At 41.7% G+C, this 21,583-nt stretch overlaps 1 protein-coding gene across 1 annotated transcript; it reads right to left on the reverse strand.

Annotated features, from left to right (window-relative positions):
* Positions 1–1,328: 1,328 nt before the first annotated feature.
* cd109 (CD109 molecule) lies at positions 1,329–21,118 on the reverse strand. Its single transcript, XM_070926288.1, has 33 exons — positions 21,048–21,118; positions 20,354–20,520; positions 20,227–20,255; positions 19,139–19,375; positions 18,806–18,931; positions 18,430–18,469; positions 18,203–18,284; positions 18,017–18,110; positions 17,605–17,746; positions 16,650–16,759; positions 16,185–16,448; positions 15,373–15,474; positions 15,106–15,168; positions 14,718–14,891; positions 14,430–14,582; positions 13,575–13,664; positions 13,210–13,279; positions 12,985–13,099; positions 12,242–12,359; positions 11,970–12,083; positions 10,845–11,063; positions 9,675–9,816; positions 7,701–7,877; positions 7,062–7,143; positions 6,753–6,981; positions 5,915–6,086; positions 4,724–4,914; positions 3,621–3,776; positions 3,291–3,356; positions 2,996–3,132; positions 2,143–2,299; positions 1,955–2,057; positions 1,329–1,528 (listed from the first exon to the last, which is right to left on the reverse strand). The coding sequence occupies exons 1-33, from the start codon at positions 21,116–21,118 to the stop codon at positions 1,329–1,331; spliced, it is 4,392 nt and encodes a 1,463-aa protein (XP_070782389.1).
* Between the last annotated feature and the right edge of the window lie 465 nt (positions 21,119–21,583).

The raw sequence follows: 21,583 nt of genomic DNA on the forward strand, positions 1-21,583 counted from the left end.
ACAACAAAACCAGCAAATAACCAAAAAAGTAGTTTGCCTTAAGCCTTAAGAGCAACATACACCGGCGGGATACGATATTGTCCGATTTCCAGGTGTCACTGTGCATCAGCTCCTCAGAAAAGCAGCAATTTCATCACATCAGCTGTGACGGTTACCACTTCCCCGCTACTGTAACTCCACTGATTTTACACACCAGTGTGTGTTTCCAGATGTTGTGGAGTACTACTGCATATGTGAAGTAGTATAAAGCCTTCAGCTGTGTGAAGTCTGATAAATGTCCTCAGGTGATGCCACTCGAGTCATAGTGATAAGAAGTAGCTCCACCATGTTTGCTATTAACATATAAAGAATCCAGTAATGTGTAAAATGTTCATCCTGGAAATAAAAATCTCATTGTCACATTTAAATTTCGGAAGCAATCCACATTGCATTTACTTACAATAATGTCCTGTAACTATAGACATCCCTTCCTTATACATTAACTTAAAAACTTAAAAACAAAGTCCGATTTTAAACATTAACATCTTTAAATCAATGTAAGGTGGCCGGCAGGGTAAACGGTGAAACCGGCGGATCACATTTGTTTTGTATAAAAGATTATTAACGTAGGAGAAATGTATCATTAATAAATGTTTCTATGATTCATTGGAAGAAAAGACATTTAATTAAAAGAAGAAATTCCAAATTTAATTTACAGACATGACACAGAACATGATTCAACAACAAAACATTTAGTTCAACATTGTGATATTATTATGGCTGTGTTCACATGCGCAGGGAATAATTCTACTTTTATAGAATTAAATGCAAACAACACACTCATATTATTACAGAGGGTTTATCAGAGCTTGTTTGCTGAAAACTGTTTCTGGAAAAGAGATTGATGAGAGCGCTGAGACTGAACCGAAACAATAAATGTACCATAAATCCAAAACTATGAGCTAAAAAAGGCTAAAAGGCTCGGTAGAGCTGCGGAGATGGTGTTGATTCTCAGTGGGTTTAGCACTATGAGAGGCCACACTAGTCATTTAAATTTCATTTAAAACATTTAAAATATCCTTTTCCACCACTCTGAGAAACCAATCTGCTCATTACTGTTTAGTCGTTTTTCTGAGGCACTAAACTAACTTTTGTTTCTGAACCATCGACCTCAGACTGCAGTACCAACAAACTGTGACAGCCAGAATGTAAACAAGTCAGTTTACCGACGTAAAACACCATTAACACGATGTTTCCGTGTGACTATAACCAATGCATTCTTAAAAAAAATCAATCATGTCAGTCACAGTTTAAATGTATTCATCTACAAAGCATTTGTTGGAGCTCATTTACATGCCAAAGGTGGTGAGGAGGAGGAGGAGCAGGGCAGGAGGTAAACCGGTCAGCAGGAGGTTTTGGCTGCGGTGGGACGCAGCGTTGATGCCGTGGTGGTCGTTTGAGCTGCACTGACTGCAGTCCTCACCGCAGAAGAAGCATGAGGACATGTCGCTCCTCCAGTCTGATGTATACGTCCTCACCGTCCTCCGTCCTGGACGGGTGGGTCAAAGGTCAGAGGTCAAAGGTTCAGCATACATTTAAATTTGGTTTCTATTAGATTGTTTGTCCTTTTTTATATGTTTTTTTGTGTTTCTGTCATTTTAAAGCCACTATATGTAAAATATGAACATGTCATCAGTCTGTGTTGCTTTTAACAGGCAAAAAATAATGTTTTGACTTTTCCCTTGAGGCTTACGTGAGAGTCACAGATGGGGCTACTATAGCTGTTAACTGGTGTTAGTGGGGCGCTTGGAGTTTCAGACAAGTTTAAATTTGTCTGTAATTGTTGTGTTTCTGATCTGAGTTCTGCTGAGCTACATTTAGCCTAGCAACATAAATACTCTCACTACAGAAAACGAGTGGCAATAGTATCACAAGTACAGATGAAAATGATAAAATGATTAAATTTGGTTCTTACTTGGTTCATAATAATCATAGATGACAACAGCTGCTTCCTGGACTTTGGCGACCTTGAACTCCGTGACCAGAGGAATCAGGAGACACATCTCCTCCGTCGTCACCTGGAAACACGTTTTACATTTGACCTTTTAGTCTTTCACGTCAGACAGTCAGACACATGATGCGGCATGTTTCAGTGAAGCTTACAGAGTCCAGGTACAGGACGACTTTCCCCGGCTGCGTCTCCACTTTCTTTACCACCCCGTCGGTGTGGACGCCGTCGGGCTGCAGGCTGAAGCCGCTCAGCAGACCCACCTCCATGATGGCCATGCCCGTCGCATTCAGACCGAGACCCTCCGACAGACTGCAGAGGGCGACACAGCGACGACAAGAACGTTAGAAAACTACGCAGTCCAGTCTGAAGATAAAGTAATAAGATACAAAACTACTTCATAACAAACTTCATTTGTGTAACAATTTTTAGTAATGATTACGTCATTTTACGTCAAGTTATTCAATAAGATAAAAAGTTATTAGTATCATATGTATATACGTAAAAACTGCAATATACAAACTTTAACAAATAATAATAAAATATATTTTTAAATTTTGTAATTCTTTTCATTTATATGCTTTATTTTTTATTTGCATTTTTTAAATGTATTTTACTTAATATTTAATTGATTGCTAAATACAATACAATTAATCAATATTAATAAAGAATAAATATATAATATGAATATTAAATTTAGATAAAGGATCTTTTTTTAAATTTATGATTACAAATTTAAAACGTTTTGCACAAATATATCGGCAGACTTTATGTTTTGTAAGTATGTAAGTTTATGTTGAAATGTTTCACTGTGTTTCCTCGTCATGCTGTTCTCACATCTTCACATCTGGTGTTTCTGCTGTTTATCTTGTTGACTCTCGTCTTTACTGGTTATGTTTTATTGTTTGTAAACAGGCGTGGTGAACGTTGACAGGCGTCACACACATGCCGTTGACTGTGACGTAGCTTCATGCTGACGTGATGTGAACAGAGAGTCAACCTGCTCACCTGCTGCAGATGTACAGATGCGCTGAGTTTAATTCTGTGTCAAACAGCTCGATGTACAGATGAAAGGCCTCGTGTTCGCCGGCGTCTCGCCTCCTCCTCATCATCTGCTCGCCCCTGACGTTGTAAAACACGTTCAGCTGAGGAAGAAGAAGCGGTGGATTTGCAGGAGAAGGAAAATCAGACTACAGGAGAGTTTCTGAGCTGCCCAGAACACAACACATGGCTGTAGTAGTGATGTACTGTATTGTAGCCAACAGCAGTTCCCATAATAGTCTGAGCATTTCTGTCGTGGTACCTGAAACAGGGCGAGTCCACGACCCTCTGCGGTCACCTGGAGGTTCAGCTCCTCCTCTGGTTCAATCTGAAACAAGATGAGACTGATCTCAGCCTCCGGACTACTGTTCAACTGCAGTCAGGACAACCCAACAAGTCCGCTGATCACACGTAGAATCAGACTGTTCTTTGACATTGGGACTGAAGATGTTTCATCTCATTAACACATCTGCCTCACCTCTCTGTGACCTGAGCTCTCATTGGTTGTTGATCATGTGCAGATGCTGAATCACGACTGCCAGATGATCTCTCACCTTTTGTTGCTGATATGTGACGTGTGTGTTTGGTGTACCTGCTGGCTCTGGTGAAGCAGGTAGTTGTCCTGGTGGATGTGGAAGGAGGCGACAGCGGCTGAAGCGCCAGTGTTCACCCTGACGGTGAGGTCAAAGTCGTGAGAATCGCCAAGAGCTGCGAACGTGGACAAGGCCTGCAGAGCCACGACTGTGTCCTGAGAGAGGAAACCAGATCCATATCTGTGAATCTGTCTCCAAAATATTCTGTTACAGTTCAGTCGCTGATGGACTCCAGCTTTGATATTCACAGCTGATTTCCTGTTTACAGAACGTGTTGTGAGTGTGCTCATGTGTGCATCTGTTTTTGTAGACAAATACAGTAATTTTTTGGCAGACGAAGCCTGAGAAAGACCATGCAGCGCTTTATTTGGAGCCACTGAGACAGTATTTAGATCTCTTTTGTTTCCTTGTAGCATCTGTCATGCATGTTTGTACACTCGTGTGTCCATGCGTGCTGAGGGGTTAATCGTCCTTTAGTCACCGCATGCCCAGACAGCCACAGCCTCCCTCTGATGTGACACAAACCACAGATTTCTGCTGAAAATTAGTTTTTTGTCTTCATGTTTGTATCGCGTGTTCTAATAACACGCTCACAAGGATGCGCCATGTATACACGAAAGAAATCCCATGAAAAAATTAAAACTCAATACCTCCCTAACCTGTCTGTGGCCCACCGGTTCATACTGAAGACGTAAATCTTTAAAAACAGCTCACAAATATATAGTTTAATTCTTTAAAAAGGCTCAGTCATTTCCTAAAAGAGCTGGTCACATTACTTTTTAACAAACGTTATTCAAATAGGAGGAAATAGTGCATTTGTTGGGGACTATTTTCAGCCGCGGATTAATCTACATTTGGTGCTCCAGTGAGTGTTTCGGCCAACAGGACCGTGTATGTGGGACTGAGTCAAAATAAACTTTACTTTAATCAGTTGAGATGAACTCTGTGGCCCGTTGGGCAATCAATCCATTACCACCTACTAACCGAAAATTCGTAAAACTGGCCACGCTAAAAGCAACAGGATCACTGCACGCCTTAACTCGACCATAACTAGACCATATTGGTTTATTTCTGTCTCTGTCTTCGAGTCTCAGCATCTAACCTGAGTGCTTCCGAATCCTCCCTTGTGGTTTCGCTGTTGGCTGAGCCACTTCATGAGGCTGAGACCCTCAGCGATTTGACCCTGTTTGTGTTGAGAGAGCAGCAGGTAGGACGCCATCTCAATGTCTGCAGAGCGAGGCTGCCAGGACCACGTCACGCCGCCGCCTGGGGAAGACCACATCGGCACCCCATCTACTCACAGAGGAGAGTCAGAGGAGATACAGGCATCATTAGAAAACATGATTTGTTTGGTATATTATAAAAGAGAACTGTGGCTTTCACATATTTAAAAACTAGTACAGACCGTGTCTTCAATGGTCCCGAGTGCCTTAGACTCAAAGAAGACCTGCCAATGTTGTCTTCATGCTAAGTTAGCTTGTCTGGCTAGCTAGCTTACTACGTAACGCCCGAGGCCAGAAAGCACATCATTAACTAACTACATTAGTTTTTGGAGAGGCTAACTTTAGTAGCTAGGTCCTGCTCTTTGTTGCATTTGGGGTTTGCACTCCAACAATTCTAGCTTGTTAGCTCACTGAAAATAGTGTCACGTTCGCCAAATTCATGTGTTGGTTTTCATCCTAAAAGACTTTCTTCTTGTAACGTTAAAGTATGAAAGCTAAGTATCCAAACAGAACAAAAAATAACAGTCTGATTTTAGCTTTAATTAGCTGATGAGGATGATGCCCGGGTCCTGTTAGCTTTAGCCTCAGTCTTTTAGCGTGACATCATGTTTGTAGCCCTCAAATGAATCTTTCAGACCCTTTTATAGGGTTCTCATTTTATGACTTGTCAGTTGGTAACATTACAATTCACGTTAGCTTAATTAGCTAGCTAGTTATAGCTGATAAATATGTGCTAATGACAGTTGTCGTTTCAGAAAGAACACTGATCATTGGTTAGAAATAAGAAGCTGCTTTTGTCTACTCATTGTTTCAAAAATTACAATGAATTTTGTTGGTAAACCTGCCACCATTATTACTGAAAACTTTATATGTGCTTGAGAGGCTTAGCAACAGTAACTAAGGGGGGCGGGGCTTAGCGACTGTGAAACCAAGGGAGCAAGATGATGAATTTGAGTATAATTGAGTTTTTCCAAACTATGCAGAAATCTCTTTGGGGTTCTCCACCCCCCCCCCCCCCACACACACACACACACACACACACACACACACACACACAGTTGTCATCGCACCTCTCATCTCAGCTCGTCCAATCAGCTCGCTGAGTGCCATGTTAGCGCTGGAGCTGCCGGCCAGAGTCAGGGCGTAGGTGAGCAGGCTGAGGCTGTAGTTACTGGAGACGCCGAGGGCCAGACGGGTCTCCAGGAACATCAGGGCTGCAGACACCTGGTTCCCATACTGAGCCTGACAGACAGGGAACAGGGCAGCAGCGCGTCAGCACAGGCACTTCAGCTCATGAGATCAGATCATAAAGACGCAGCGTGATGAGGCAACATCTTTGGACCTGAAAATGTTTGTCTTGTTAGGATGTTTTGTTTTTTAAATCCCATCTGTAGCCATATTAGCGTGTCCAGCTTTCACTCTTCATGTTTTTGCAGACCACTCATTAATCAAACTTTATTGATCCCTGTGGGGAAAACAGATATCCACTGAATTAAGAGCCAAAATCAAGTCAAACAATTGGTCTTTCTTTTTTGTACATGTGGTTGGAGAGTGCAAAACTAACTATCTGTCTTCTGCAGAGAAACATGGACGTCACTGTTTATGCAAAACCCGATCTGTCCTTTAGCTGCAGTGCATTCTGGGTGAACAAATTGGCCCCTGTCTCCACTGTGATACTTGTTTTATGATTATTAAACATGAATATGAATTAGTGGCTATAGAAAGACACATCTCATGTTTACTGATGATATTTTAGATTTTAGATATTTATTGGTTTTACTACATTTCTATTTCCTGTGTGCATTAGCCTCAAATTGTTGTGTTGTTTGTATTTGTACTGCCTCAATATCAGCTGTCAGTCACCTGTATGAGAAGTGCTACAGTAAACAGAATAATGTTGACTCTCACCCGTATATCATTGTCTTCCACCAGCGCGATGAGGACGTAGGCTGTGAGGGACACAGGGCCGTCCAGGCCTCCTTGGAGCTCGGTGTGGATGACCCGGCCGGGTTCCTCGAATCTCCCATCAGCCCCCTGCTGGGCTCCTAACCAGGCCGCTGCTGCGTGCAACACGTGGACGTCGATGCTGATGAACGGCCGCGCCTGCAGGAAACACCTCAGCACGAACGCGGAGAGCCTGCAGAGACGGAGTTTCTTTCGTTATGAGGTTTTCTGTCCACATTTTAAGCTGCATGTATTTACTACTTTATAACGTACCAGGTGCTTCCAGATGAGTCCTGGTCTCCGAAGGCACTAAAGGAGCCGTCTGCTCTCTGATAGGACAGCTCTCGCTCATAACCTGGTGAGAAGGACACCAGAAATTATACAGCTGTCAGGTCGTCTTCTGGGACACAAATATGTTTAACACGGACAAGGAAGTCAAATCCAAATCATAGACATGAAAAGGAAAACCCAGAAAAAGAATTCTTTAACGAAAAATCTGATTATTTTACTGTTTTGTGGAACCAAGCATCGTGTTTTTGATGATAGTCCTGTGATATTCTGTCTTGTTTTTGAGTGGAAATACACACATTTGTATAGAAACTCCTTAAACAAAAGACAAATCATGAAGAAAAGGTGTCATTATTGTCAGAAAAAAAACATGTTTAAAGGTGAGATCTGGTTATACAAAACAAAAAACTACTTTTTTAAAAACTACTGATATGTTCACATTGAATTGACTGTGTGTGCGCTGCTTGAGTCTTTTTGGACACTACCACTAGGGGGTGCTAATGTCAGAAAGATCGATTACATTTAACACCCTGATAGAGGCATTTTGCCTAATGAGTAATTTTCTTGACGTACAAGTAGAATTGTGAATGCAGGACATAAGTTAAGTATCCGTCCGTGGTTTACCCCTCATCATGTAGGCTGTGGCTCTGTCGGTGGCGTCCTGGTCCGCCTGTCCCGTAGCGCTCAGATATTGGAGAACGTAGATGTTCGGGGCAAAGTTGATCATGTTCTGTTCCCCGCAACCGTAAGGCATCTGGATCAGAGAGTCCAGGCCGCTGATGGACGGGCCGAGGATGTCACCTTCATCACCAAGGAGACCAGACAAATAAGACATGATGAGTAATGGGAGACGAGTAATGTTGCCAAACTAATGATCACATCACATCACATCAGGCTGGGTGGAGGAGCTGTGGATGGAAAGACGTTTCACTGTCGCAGCAGATTACCGATATAAATATTTGGATTTGGCCGAGATGCTCCGGAGGCAGAAATAATCCCATTAAACCTCAGTGGGCGGAGTCAGTGAGCCCTCGTATCTTTGCACAGTCTCATTTGTGCAAATAAAGATCTTGTCAGACTGTTGATGTCTTTAGGCTGTTTCTGTTCCCACAAGAGTTGCATTTCTTTTGAAAGTCAATGTTTGTTTTGTTTTTTTGAGTTATTGATATTATTAGTATATTATTAGTTTAAGAGCTGCGTCTGTTTTTGGGCCACACAGCTGCATTATTTTTGGCTTTACTTTTCAAAAATGAATAATCTGAATAACAAAAATCATTTTTTTTACTGTAGAAGTGTACTCCAGGGTGTGTCAGTACACTGTTACATCACTGTTGGGTGTAACAAGGTGCTGCTGACCACGCCCATTGGTGACGCTGGGTTTGGTCAGAGGGGAACATTCACCCAGAGAGGGCAGCGAAACACTTCTGTTCAGCCTGGTGAGTCACTCTATAAAGGACTCTGGTGTTTAATCAGCTGCTCACTTGTTCTACTTTCTCTTTTCTAGAAATGACCACAAGCGTTTTCTGAGCTGTAGTGAGAGTGAGTGTCTTACTGCTGCAAGAGAAATCACTTTCTGATGCATCAGGACATTCAAACTGATCAGCTTCTTTAAAAAAAATCTGTTTATTTTTGGTGGAAACTGGTAAAAACTGAAAACTGACACCTCGCTCAGTCATTTTTGTGTCATTAGAAAAGACCTTGGCGTGTTTGTCAGGTCAAGTCTACATGTGTGTTTCATGTTGAACGTCTGCACCTTGTTTCCACAGGAGTTATTAACACAGGAGAATACATTAATTAAAATTTTATGAGATTGTGTAAAAAGACAAATAATATATATTCTTTAATTGTTTACTTTCTAAAATACTGAAATGTGCCATTAAAGCTAACTTGATCTAAAAATCCCTTATTTCTAAACACTCATGCTACCTTTAATTTCATTAATTTAATCTAAGTAACGTAAAAATTGAGCACCTTTGATTGTAATATTTAGTACACAAGCTAGTCTCAGGTTTTCACTGGTTTTTATTTATTCTATATACTTTTATTTATTGGATATTTTTAGCCATGACTCTATGGACCTCTATGTAATCTCAGACGGAAACATCTCAACAGAGGACGAGTCCGACAGACTTTGACTTCATTTTTGACATTTTTGGTTGTGAGTGAAACAACCAATGGAAGGATTGCCATTAAATTTGTGTTAGCATGCTAACACGCTATTATGGTGAACATTATACCAGCTAAACATCTGCATGTTAGCATGCTGACGTTAGCCTTCAGCTCAAAGCACCACTGTGCTGCTTCATGGCGTGAAAAACATGTATTTGTTTGTCACTGTTATCTGGCCAAAACACAGATTAAAGTCATGCTGTAAAAGTTGTCCCAGGTACCAGTAGTCTAATGACCCAGTGGGAATATAAACTTATATTATGTGTTGTGCTCATAAAGTAAATCCTCATGTTAGTTAGGGATCGACGGCACTCTGTAGTTCTGCTGTTTTACAGAACTCAGCCGAGACCTCAGGTGCTCTGAGCCTGAATCTGTGTTTGTTTCCCGGCAGGTCGTGACTCAAGGTTCTTCCTCGGCGTGTTTACATACCGACAGCCGTCACTGAAGCTGTCTCGCTGCCCTCCACAACATCTGCCGGGAAGGTGAACGTGATGCGTCTGGAAAGGCTCGACTGCGAGGGAGAAACCTCAAACAGCAGCGAGGCGGAGAACGACTGCTCGAGTCCTTCGGCCTGCGGAATCAACGGGCACACAAACAGACCCGGTGAGTAATATTTCTGGGAAAGGCAGAGCTGCAGATCAAGATTTCTTGGGTTACAGCGGAGCAGCAGATGAAGGTCGGTTACACTGGAGGAGTTTCCTGCCTGGAACACTTTGTGTTTGTTTTGGAGCTGCAGCAGTTTGACAGATAAACAAGATGCTGGACCTCTGACTTTTCACTTCACTAGTTCTTTCACTTTCAGTTAAAAACGACTTACAATGTGCTTCATCTAATTAATGTACTCTTTATAATGACAACATTTAATGACCTTTTTAAGCAGAGAAGCCCAACCAGGGACAGGGGCCCTGAATAGAAATCCTATATGCAACACATCTGTGTCATGTTATTGTAACCTGTTACAATTTTCTTTGCATTGTTGCTAACAAATAAACTAATAAATAAATAAACCTGGGATTGAAAGGGCTTCTGCTCATATGAATCACTGATCCAGTGGTTCCCAGTCTGGAGCTCCCACTATATGATTAACAACTTGGAAACAGAGCATTTTTCTTGTGAATTACTGGAGAGTTTAGCCTCGTCAGCACTCTAAAATCATCGACATACTGTCCAGTATGAGACCTGTGACGGGTTATGAGTAGGTATAGGTTTGCTATAAATGATAACAAAACATACATCATCCTGTAAAAGTACTGTAGGCGTGGTGCTGTAATTTTGGCAAATACTACCTTCCCATACATTGATCAGTCCCTGTGCAATGCCAGCATTTCACCCATTATTTAAATGAGGCTTGCAAATGAAGTGATTCCTATATATCTTGCTGTCAATCAACACATGAATAGCCCCGTTTTTCTCAAGCAAAATGAACACCTGAACGCCTCCTTGCATGTTGTTATGGGACAGTGAGAAGGGACAAGAAGCAAACTTAAATAAAAACAAAAATCAACAACACATTACTCTGCTTTTTATTGTTATACCACCAAATGTCGTCTAATTTTGGAGCTCCTCCATCGTGAAAACCTCCCTGTGTGACTTCCTCACCTTCACGAGCAGCGTCCTGCGGACGAAGTCGGAAGCCACAGACGACACGGCTTTCACAGAGACGGGGATCTCTCCGAGGACCAGCGGCCTGATGGGAATGAGGACGGACGCTCCGCTCTGACTCCCAACAGACACCTGGCGAACACTGGGCATGGACAGCTCCTCATTGTCCCGGAAGACAAACTCAAAGGTCTCACTCTGTGCAACAATCACCATGACCTGACGACAAAGGCAGAAAGAGTCCACCCAGATCACATTAAACAGACGTCTGACGATACAAAGAGTGTGGGAGGAAACAAAAGAAGCATGTTGTTGTAACCAAATATCAAATTAAAACACACATTCTTAGAACAACAGCTCTCTAAGGGCTCACTGAGCTCTCTTTTGAAGCTTTTTTGTGTTGAAGGATTTAAAGATTAAAGAAAGCCTGGGTCATGTCTTTATCAGAGGTGACAGCAGAGTTGTATGAGATGTTAAAACAACTGATGCCACATTAGATTATAGAAACCTGACGCCTAAAACAACCCCACTAACCCTGTGAACCACATTCACTCCACAAACAGTCGCTCGTAATCCAACACCTGCTGTATTCTACTGTTGGTGCGCGGTGACATATATCACACAGATTTAAAGCAGATATATCTTGTAGTCTGAGTGGACCAACATCAACAACATCGTTTGTTCAAAGTGACCTACATCACATCATTTAAGACACTTTTTGCAGCAGGTCTTTGCCAGCGACTAAAGACCTGCTGCAGTTCAACTTTTTGTGTATTTCATAACCCAAAAAATACAAATATAGAAATTGTTAAACCTGGTTACACTTCAGCAACAGAGTCAAAAGAGGACAGAAGCTCAACATCCCCGGAAAGTTTAGATGTCTAAATGCTCTAAATGCTAAATTTCAGAGAAAAATCAGTTCATTTCAATGAAACATCAGTAGATTTGCGCACAGAGGCAGACTAAAATGTGTGCATGAAAATTTGTGTTGTTGATCAAGAGCAAATCATCTTGACAGCGTTGACCTTTGAGACAGCAGAGACCTGGAGAGACCAAGAAGGCCGAAGCAGTAAACAGTCGAGATGCAGCGTGGTTTGCAGGCTGTGTGAGGAGAAGCAGACTGACCTCCTGGTCCTGCGGGAGGTAGTTGAACAGAATGACCTCCAGCAGCAGCTCCTCTCCTCGGATGACGTAGGCCGGCAGATTCAAGGACAGGAAGAAATCCTGGAACACTGTGAGCTGCATGAAGATCACATGGAAACTTTATACTGTCCCACCAACAGGACAATATACAATAACTGAAATGCTAATACCAATTCTTACATTTGCTATTGTGGAGTACAAAACGTCAGGGGTTAAAAAGGTGCTTTAAGTGCTTTTTGAAGTGATGTAAATACCTCTGCAGGCCTCTCCACGATGCCCAGTCCCAGGTTCTCGGATATGACGAAGGCGGTGGCTGTCCAGGTTGTGATGCTGTCCGGTACAGTCAGAGTTATCTGTGCTGAGTCTGAATCACTAGAAAAGAACATAAAACAATGCAAATAAAAAGGTGACCAAGAAAAAGCGCCGCACATTCGGCTTTTATCTCCACAACTGGCCAAGTGTCATGAGATTAGCTGCAGACTGCGTGTTGTATAGCTTCATTTATTGTATTTATCTTTAAGTTTCTTTGTAGTTCTTACCCTTAGTGCAATGTGGAGCCACTGACGTGGATGTAATGTCTACAGTTCCCTGTAGTTCCCTGTATAATGCCAGTTTTAGATATTATTACTGCAGATGCTGTTGTTGTTTAAATAAATCCTCATTGTTTGCTTGTTGAGCTATAAAAGTATTGGAATAAACAGTGGAATCATCTGCATACAGATGCAGTTTGCAGTCTCTCACTCATCTACTGTAATTAAAGTAAAAATAGATTAAACTAAAAGAAGGTAGGTTCAGGAGCGCGGTTGCTTGATTGTTCGTCTCCACCAGCATACAGCGAAGTTTGTGTCATAGTTAACTTTTAAAACAAAGTGGTCAGAAGTTCATGTCTTTCACTTTTAACTACAACTAAACAGAAAACACAAGTCATGAAATATTATTAAAAAGGGGCCAACATGACATTCTGTTTTTCTACAGTTGCATGTTTGTGAAGCTTCACCCTGTGTTGGTATCCATCCATATCCAGGTCTCTGGGAAGTTCCGGCGCTCTCGTGGCTCCTGTTGTGGCTCCATATGTGGACCGTCAGTCTGGAAGAGGGGATGTATTCCCTCCCCTGCTGTTTAGAGGACAAGTGTCAGTTTTATTAGCACTGCATAGTCGCAATAGTCAAACAAGTGACAGTGAAAGGCAAACTTTTGACTAACTTTGATTTTTAAAACTTACGAAATACAGGCTTCAGCGGATGTTCCATCATGTTTAAACTGGCATCAGTCAACGCCACGAGATCACAAGTCTGCTCAAAGACATGAAAAATACACATTTCACTCCACATTTGGCTGGAAAGATCATAAAAGACTGACAGGTCTGAACTAAGTAACACTTTGCCTCCATTAACACTTAGGCCAGTTGGGTCAGCCAATGTAGGTTAGCCTATATAGATGTAAGCCCCTGTCAACCTGCAGAGGACAGTTTAAAGGTGCATTAGATGGTGAAATGTTTCTGATGGATCCCTTCTGAGTAAACAGGAAGTTTACACAATACTCTAGTGATAGAACAAACAGATGTGATGTGTCTCTGGGGAGTCTAACCTTGAAGACTGAGTATGGATCTCCCATTCTCAACATGTCAGAGTAGGCGTCGGCCATGGAAACGCCATACTCCCTCATCTCCTTCAGCACCTGTGAAAGCAACACCAACATCCTCAGAGCTGCTATTGTTGCAGCACACAAAGACAAAAAAAAAACAGACAGGGCCACAAAAAGAGCACTTATTGTTTAAAACCTGTTTGACCGATCAGTTCATGGGGCCTCAGTTCACACTGAAGTGAAACTGGGGTGGGGGGCGGCAGATTGGGTTTCATAGAATAACCTGCAGGGGGTCTTATACCTGGAAAATATATATGTAAAGGTGGTGGACCTTTAGCTGGAAAACTGCTAGTGAAAATATTAAACCGGAGAGGACCCTGGGGAGTTATGGAAGCTTCTGGTATTCACAGATCTCAGAGTCAACTGTTGCAGATGACAATGCACGTTATATGACAATCAACTGTCTGTATGTCGTATTTTAGTTTACAGATATTTGGCTGTAAACCAAGGTATTGGACACATTGTGAAAAAGTCAGGGGATTCCCAAAAGCCCTCACAATTCGTCCTGTGGGGACCATGAATGTCTGTACCAGATCCTGTGCCAATCCTGCAACCAATTTACACGTTACGAGAGTCTTTACGAGCTAAGACATTTATTAAGTTTTAATGGTGCCACCTGATTTAGTAAAGCACTGGTTTGAAACTAAGATTCAAGACTAAGACCTTTATGTTCAAACTGTCATGATTAATGATTGATTTAGTCATAGACTTGTGTATCGGATGTATTTTGGAGTCAGAATACAATCACACAGTAAAGCTCGGGATGTGAACAAGCAGTGACTCAGGTGTTGTCCTCACCGTCTCCTTGGTGATGTCATTGTGTGATCCCGCCCCCTGCGTCGCCTTGTCGACCACCAGGATCCCGACCAGAGAGCCGGGCTCTGCCGCCGAGACCCTCAGTGTGACCTCGTCGGCGGGCCTCCTCATGGTGCTGCTCCAGCTCAGAGACACCTGCCAATCACAAGCCGGTCCGCCACATCCCATCATCACATTCACAAACATCACACAGAACCATAACCACATTATACCACATGACACCACACAACAACAACCTAGACATGTAGAACCACTGAAACAATAAATCACCTGGTTTTGTAAAGTTTGGGTGATGGGCAGCTGCGTCACATCGTTGACGATCTCTCCGTTGGGATGCACACAGTAGACGATGATGCAGGCCAGTGGAGCCCAGGTGATTTCTGGGACCAGAGTCAGATCACCAGAGGTTTTTCCAGCAGAAACCACCTGACCTCTGGACTTCACCTTCACACACAGAAAACTGACATGAGGCCTTAAGTCTTTTAAAATGTTAAAGCTGCAGTGATTTATTCTTTGGCCACTAGGGGGCAGACACATTTTAGACAAGTTTCTACAGTTGCACTTAATGTAAGTCAGTCTAAGTGAATGCCTTGGAAGGTTGAATGAAATGTAAATCATTTCAATTCAATATATTAAATAAATGAAGCATCTTCTTCACCATGTAGTGAATCTCTGTCATTGGAAAATTCCTCTCAATGTGCAGCAGGAGGGGCGAACCGACCTGAAGGGAGAGAAGATTGTGATAAAACATGTTTAATTATTATTTTATGTGTGCTAAGGGTATACAGCACAGTGCATCACTTCAGTCTAAGCACCTCATTGAAGTAAATGTACATCCTGTTTTCAACCAACAGTGTTTCCACAATGCTACCAAACAGAAACATGTGACACGGATGTAACCTTGTACTAAGTTCCCCATATTTACCTCTGGAGGTCTGGAGGGTTTCTGAATCTGCAGGTAGGAGTGACTGGGGGATGTGTAGCTTCTATAGAGTTGTAGAGTGTTGTGGCTGTCCTCAAAAGACGCCTGAAAATAAAATAAATAGATAAATATGTGAACGAGACTTTAGTTTTCTGTGCTGGTGCTAAATAATCTTGCAGCACATCCTTTAGGTATCTGCAGCTGACATCTGTGTGTTTCTGACTACCCACCTAGGTCAGGTTAGGGTCCTTTAATATTTACCATAAATCTCTAACACAATAACAATAACAATATCAAACAGGGACCAACCATAGAAAAACAGCTCCATAGTGCTACTAGTGGTCAAAAACTCCACACTGAGAACTTTTAAAGCAGCTGTATATTGCACATTTGGACTGGAAATGGTTGAGGTTTTATACAACTGACCCCCATCAATCAAAAAAAATGCTTTAATCAGCCACAATTGGCTCTGGAAATATGTAAACATGGCTTTTTGTCTACCTTCTATGCAGATGATACACCGCTTTCCATTTCAATTAATCCAGGTTAAAAAAAGCATTGTGTTAAAATTCCACACAAAATAGGGCTAGGTAAATGAAATTTATTAATTTACAATTGCTGTGAGTTCTTCCTCTGTTTCTGTTTTAGCATTGCATTGCACACTCAACAGTGTCCATCAAAAATAAATCACAGTGAAAAAGCCTTTTTCATTTGTCATTTTTACAGTGAATGTTGTACACACTCAATACATGGTTAGGCTGAGTATGCAGTCATGATGAAGGGCAAGTTTCAAGGCGATAAAAAGATCATCTTACATCAACTGTGAGTGTTTCGGTTTCGTTCATGAGCTGGATGTAGAGGGGTATGACTCCGTCTGCAGGGACGGGAAACTCCATTTCTTTAGGAGGCGTGTTCTCTGGATGGGGATGTGACATGTTCGATCCACGAGGCACCATTTCTTCAACGCTGTCCATCTTCCAACTCCATGGACTTTGCTTTCGTTGCATCACTGACACTTGAACGGTCTTTAGCTGATCCTCTGGTGACAGCGGCTGATTGTCGTACGTCGATATTTTCAGCTATGAAATCAAGAAAACTATTGATAATATGCTTTTTAAATTGAATCTTTCATGTAGCAATACAGAACAATGTGCAAAAGTGTTTGGTTATTTATAGAAGAGGGTTCACATTCATCAAAATTCCCATTTTGAAAACAAATTAAACAATTAAAAAACATTCTAAACAAAAAATATTGAAACTATAAAAAAGATTTTCCTTACCCTGGCAGTGAAGTTCAGAGAGGGCCTTAATATTTGGGGATAGCCATCAAAGGAAATTTTATATCTGTGCTTTGCCAAAGACACCTTCGCCGTACTGTTATATGTGAGACCTGAAATATGAGAAGCACTCACACTTATTTTGAATATTTTATTTATCTATTTACATTTTATTTATTCATTTAACTGTTCAATTATATCTTTGTAAATGACATTTCCCAACATGAAGGAGAAGCTTGGTGACGTAGTGAATACTCTTACGGAGCCTGTGTAGCTTAAAGCTAACACGCTAGCCAGCCAGGACATACTGGCGTTAGTCAGTCGCATTAGTCTCCCTGAGCTTCTCTTTTCTTAGTACTGAGCCGTTTACTCCACCCTTACATCATTTCATTCAATAAAGAGTTTTATTGAAGAGGGGGAAAAAGCTTTTTGAGCTAACAGGACAATAAGTTCACACCGTTTGTTCAAAAATTGTATTTGTACCATTGACTCTTGTCCCATAACTGTGCGTAAACCATTGACCTGTGGAGCAGATTGTACTCGTTAAATGCGATATCTTCCTCCACTCTCTGTTTCCTCAAGAGTCAGCATTGTCAAGACGGCCTGCTATTGGTCAATGGCGCACCAAAGTTTAACTTCAGCTGGGAGTGAATCCACTAATTGCGGCGATTCCACTGGAATGAATTGATTTTGCTGTGAAATTTAAACGTTTAAATATGTGGACATATGTCCACACTGGCAGGGATGACATTGTGGTTGGTAATTACTGAATCTTTTATTTGAATGAATGAATTAGCTGGCCTAAAAGTCGTCAAATTGAAATATACTGAATCTAAAATGTACTGGAATCAACCTGTAAAATATTCACTTTGTTCCCAGAAGAAACGCTGTCTTTGCTGACTCATGGTGTGAATTACGATGATTTATGAGTTCTAAAACTCATAAATCGTCTAATTACCTGTGAGGCGTTCAGTCACATGAACCACAATCGTTAGAAACTCATCATCCATGTATCCGTCATAGAAGATCATTTCTAGAGCTCTTTTGTTCATTGGGTAGTAGTCGGGAACGTCAAACATGAAGTCTGTGGTGCCGTCAATCTAAACCAAAGCAACAGGGAGGTCATTAAGGGTATTGATTCATTATCAGTTCATCTGTTGATTATAAAGTATCTGCTAGTTGATCGATTGGTCGGTAAGATGTTAATGTGATGTGTTCAAAATTCTTATTTTGTCTGACCAACAGTCCAAAGACCCCAAAGTATTTTATTTATACTGATATAAAATGGGTCAAATAGTAAATCCTCAAATGCTAATATACATTTTGGTGTAATCAGATCAGAGTTAGGAGCTTTAAATAAAACGACCCACCTGTCTATCTTCATCATAAGCCTCCTCAATACCATGAAAGTGATGGAGGAACGTCACATTCATGTGTCCCTGAACAGGCTTGCCGTACATGTACCTGAGGATGAAAAGAGATTATTAGGAAGATTTTTAATACAAATATGTCAATAAAGGTATTGAAGCTGCACTGAATGAAACAAATGTTCTTACTTTGCTGTGACGGAGCCCCACAGAGTGTCTTCATGATAAATAACATCCGGAGCTTCTATCACGACCTCAAACTTTGGCAGCACTGAAACCAAACAATGAATGGATTGAAGGGCTGATTGAATAATACACTGTGTGGTGCAAAACACGCTGATATAATAACATACGGACATAAAGTGATGGTGTTGGTGGTGTTCAGTGTACATGTATGTCAGAGAAAACGTACGTACCGTAATAAGCCACGTTGAAATGCTTCTCACTTGAAACGCCCTGTAAAACAGACACAAGATTAACCCTCTCCATGTTTCATCCATGACGCATGCATCATGCATTAGTAAAGCATTACTTAAGTATATGTTCTGTACCCATAAACTCAAGTCTCAAGTCTGCAGCTCAGGTACAGAATAAACCACCTGCTTTCCTTGGATGAGCTCCTTCTTCACTATAATTCAGCATGTTATTTGTTTTCAAACACTTCAGTTTAACAAGGAATTAAAATCCTTTCAAATTAAGTCAAAGAATCTGGCAATGAGGCAAGAACGAGTTTACAGTATGCATATAGTCCTATATATACTTGGTGGGCAGGGTGAGATGTAGCGGACTTACACCGACTGTGGTGATGATGGTCCATTCACCCAGAGGTGGGTTTTCAGACAGCTGAAACTCTTTGGACACAACCCCGAGGACACCGTCTACAGCCGGCCACTGTCTGAGCAGGTTTCCCCTCGGATCCTGGATCAGTTAGGAGGAAGTTCTATCAGTGTTTTTGATGTTCCTGCTGATCACCACCAGAGGTCAGCAGTATGCTTGATATATCCTTAAAGGAGTACTTCACCCAAACATTAAATGTTTTAAAATGCCAGCTGTAAGCTATGTTTTTAAATGATGATGATAAATGATGCCTGATGTTATACTGTATATTGATACTGTCAGACTCACTCTGACGATAACGTCCACCGGGCTCACGAAGGGTTTCCCGTCGGGGTGAACGGACACTGCTCTGATCTTGACCATCTGCCCGGGCCGGTAGTTCGGTTTGTCTGTCTGAATGAAGGTGGAGAGGCCTTTGGGGTCGAAGTGAAGCTGTGTTGAGTTGGAGAAAACCTGGACGCCATCCACGTGACCTTTGACCTCCAGGCTGTAAGGGTGCCAGTAGCTGGACTCGCTCTCGTGGGTCTGCAGGGGAACGACATTGAGCCGAAGTTTAACTGAGAAATGTTTATATTCTAAAAATCCAAATCCTCTGGAGACTAATACACCAACGGATATTTCTTATATTATATAATAATGGAAATCCAAGATGCCTAAAACCTGATTGACCTTTCTTAAAATCTGTCTGAAGCTGCTCCAACCTGAGTGAAAAGCTTCTCAGGTGTCTGTGGTCCAGATAAGAGGCTTTAACTTTGGATCAGCTCAACATCTGTCTGAATTTCACTGGATCGTATCAGTTTACACTTCAAGGGAAAGCCTCTCCTCTCTGCTTTGAAAACAGAAAATCAGCATATGTTCTGGTTTCATTTAGAAAAAACTCAAATCCTCTTTGAGAGCCTGTCACAAGTGCAGGAGACTGTAAAATATCTGCCTCAGTAAATATCTTTGGGTCAAGCTAATTTAAAGGATCCTTGACAATAATTATATTTATGAATTGTCATGCGACTAAGAGCATCAACATGCTAACACACACAATGACCATGCTAAGATGCTGATGTTTAGCAGGTGTAATGTTGACCATGTTCACCATCTTAGTTTAGCATGCTAACATTTGCTAATTAGCATTAAACACAAAGGCTGATGGGAATGTCATCAGTTCTGCAGGTATTTGGTCATAAACCAAAGTACTGGACAAAGTAAAACTTTGACCTGGTGATGGCGCTACATGACACGTTAAGGGATCACTAAAGTTAAAGTAAGTTAAAGTAAGAACACGAACGTCTGGACGAAATGTCACTCTGGACCAAAGAGGTGGACCGACACCACCAGCAGGCTAAAAACTTGATATATGATATGAAATGATATATCATACTTACAGCTGGCACAGTCAGCAGCTTGGTTGAACCTTTAAAAACAGAATTTGACAGTAATGTTGTTTAATTACAATGCAAGTCATTAAAATCAGAGGACGGTGTTTTGTTGATGATACACAAAAGATTTCACCTCCGTCAACTGTTGCAGAGTGTGAGGCCACGGTCTGGTTGCCATGAACAATGTGAGCTGACACAGAGACCGGCGAGGTGGTCAGGATGCTGACTAACACTGATGTTGGGACTCCAGGACGGAGGGATCTGGGAGCCAGCAGCAGGTAGGAGGGCTGAGGGTCAGGGCTGAGGAACCAAACCAGCACGAGGAACAAGTCAGGTTAAATACTCAAAAATAGATCTTTAATTTAGAGTGAGTTCCATGGATTATCAAGACTGACTAGGCACACAAAAGTCCACTCTAAATCTTAAAGATTAAAGTATGTGCTAAATACAGTGTAACTGAGCCAAACCTCTGTGAAATTACAAGTGATTTATGTTGCTTTTTCAATCAAATGATAAAATACAAAATCTTGAGCATCAAAAATGACTCGACGTCACCAGATAAAGGCATTATTTACTTTCTCTTTTAGTTCATATTTAACACAAAAATCTGACTGAAACTGTTTACCTGTGATGACTTGTTTAAATTCAACAACATGTGAGTGATATCTTGTCAGTTTTGCTGATAAATATATATTTAAAATTATTCTAAGCTAACACTGGACATTAGGTGACATGTAAAAATAAACATACCTCAGTTTTGACTGGAAATAAACCTCATATAGACCCTTAAACTGTCCTGATGACTGTGGTTACCTGTGTGTGTTTACCTGTGTGTGATATTCTGGGCGGCGGTGAGAACGATGAGGCCGAAGAACCCCCACATCTGGAGACGCTCCATTTGCACTCCTCACTTCGCTGGGCTTCACTCGGTGCTGCTGGCAGGTGATGTCAGCGTCAGCCTTCATACCTGCAGACAGTGACCCCACCTCCTCACACAGTATCACCTGATGAACTGAACCAGTGTCAGTTTACCTGAATCCCCCCGGGGAGGCTTCGTTTGGGAGCTGAGACTGGGTGTTCCCACTCTGGGGATGTTTACGCTGCTCACACAGAAGAACATGTATCTGTGGTATTATTTGTTGTGTGTCCCAAAAAAGATTTATAATAATCATCTCCACTGGGCTTCGGTTCAGTCTGACTGCTGCCACAGGGACTGTCATCCCTCCGCCTCACAGCGCCTGGATGCAGCTGGAAAAGGACGAGGAAAACCTCATGAGAAGTAGGTGAAACCCAAGGGCCCAAAGTCTCAGTGTCAGTTTGTCCAATACTTTGGTTTATGACCAAATATTTGCAATACTAATGA

The sequence above is a fragment of the Enoplosus armatus genome, chromosome 19, assembly GCF_043641665.1.
Source record: "Enoplosus armatus isolate fEnoArm2 chromosome 19, fEnoArm2.hap1, whole genome shotgun sequence".
NCBI lineage: Eukaryota > Metazoa > Chordata > Actinopteri > Centrarchiformes > Enoplosidae > Enoplosus > Enoplosus armatus.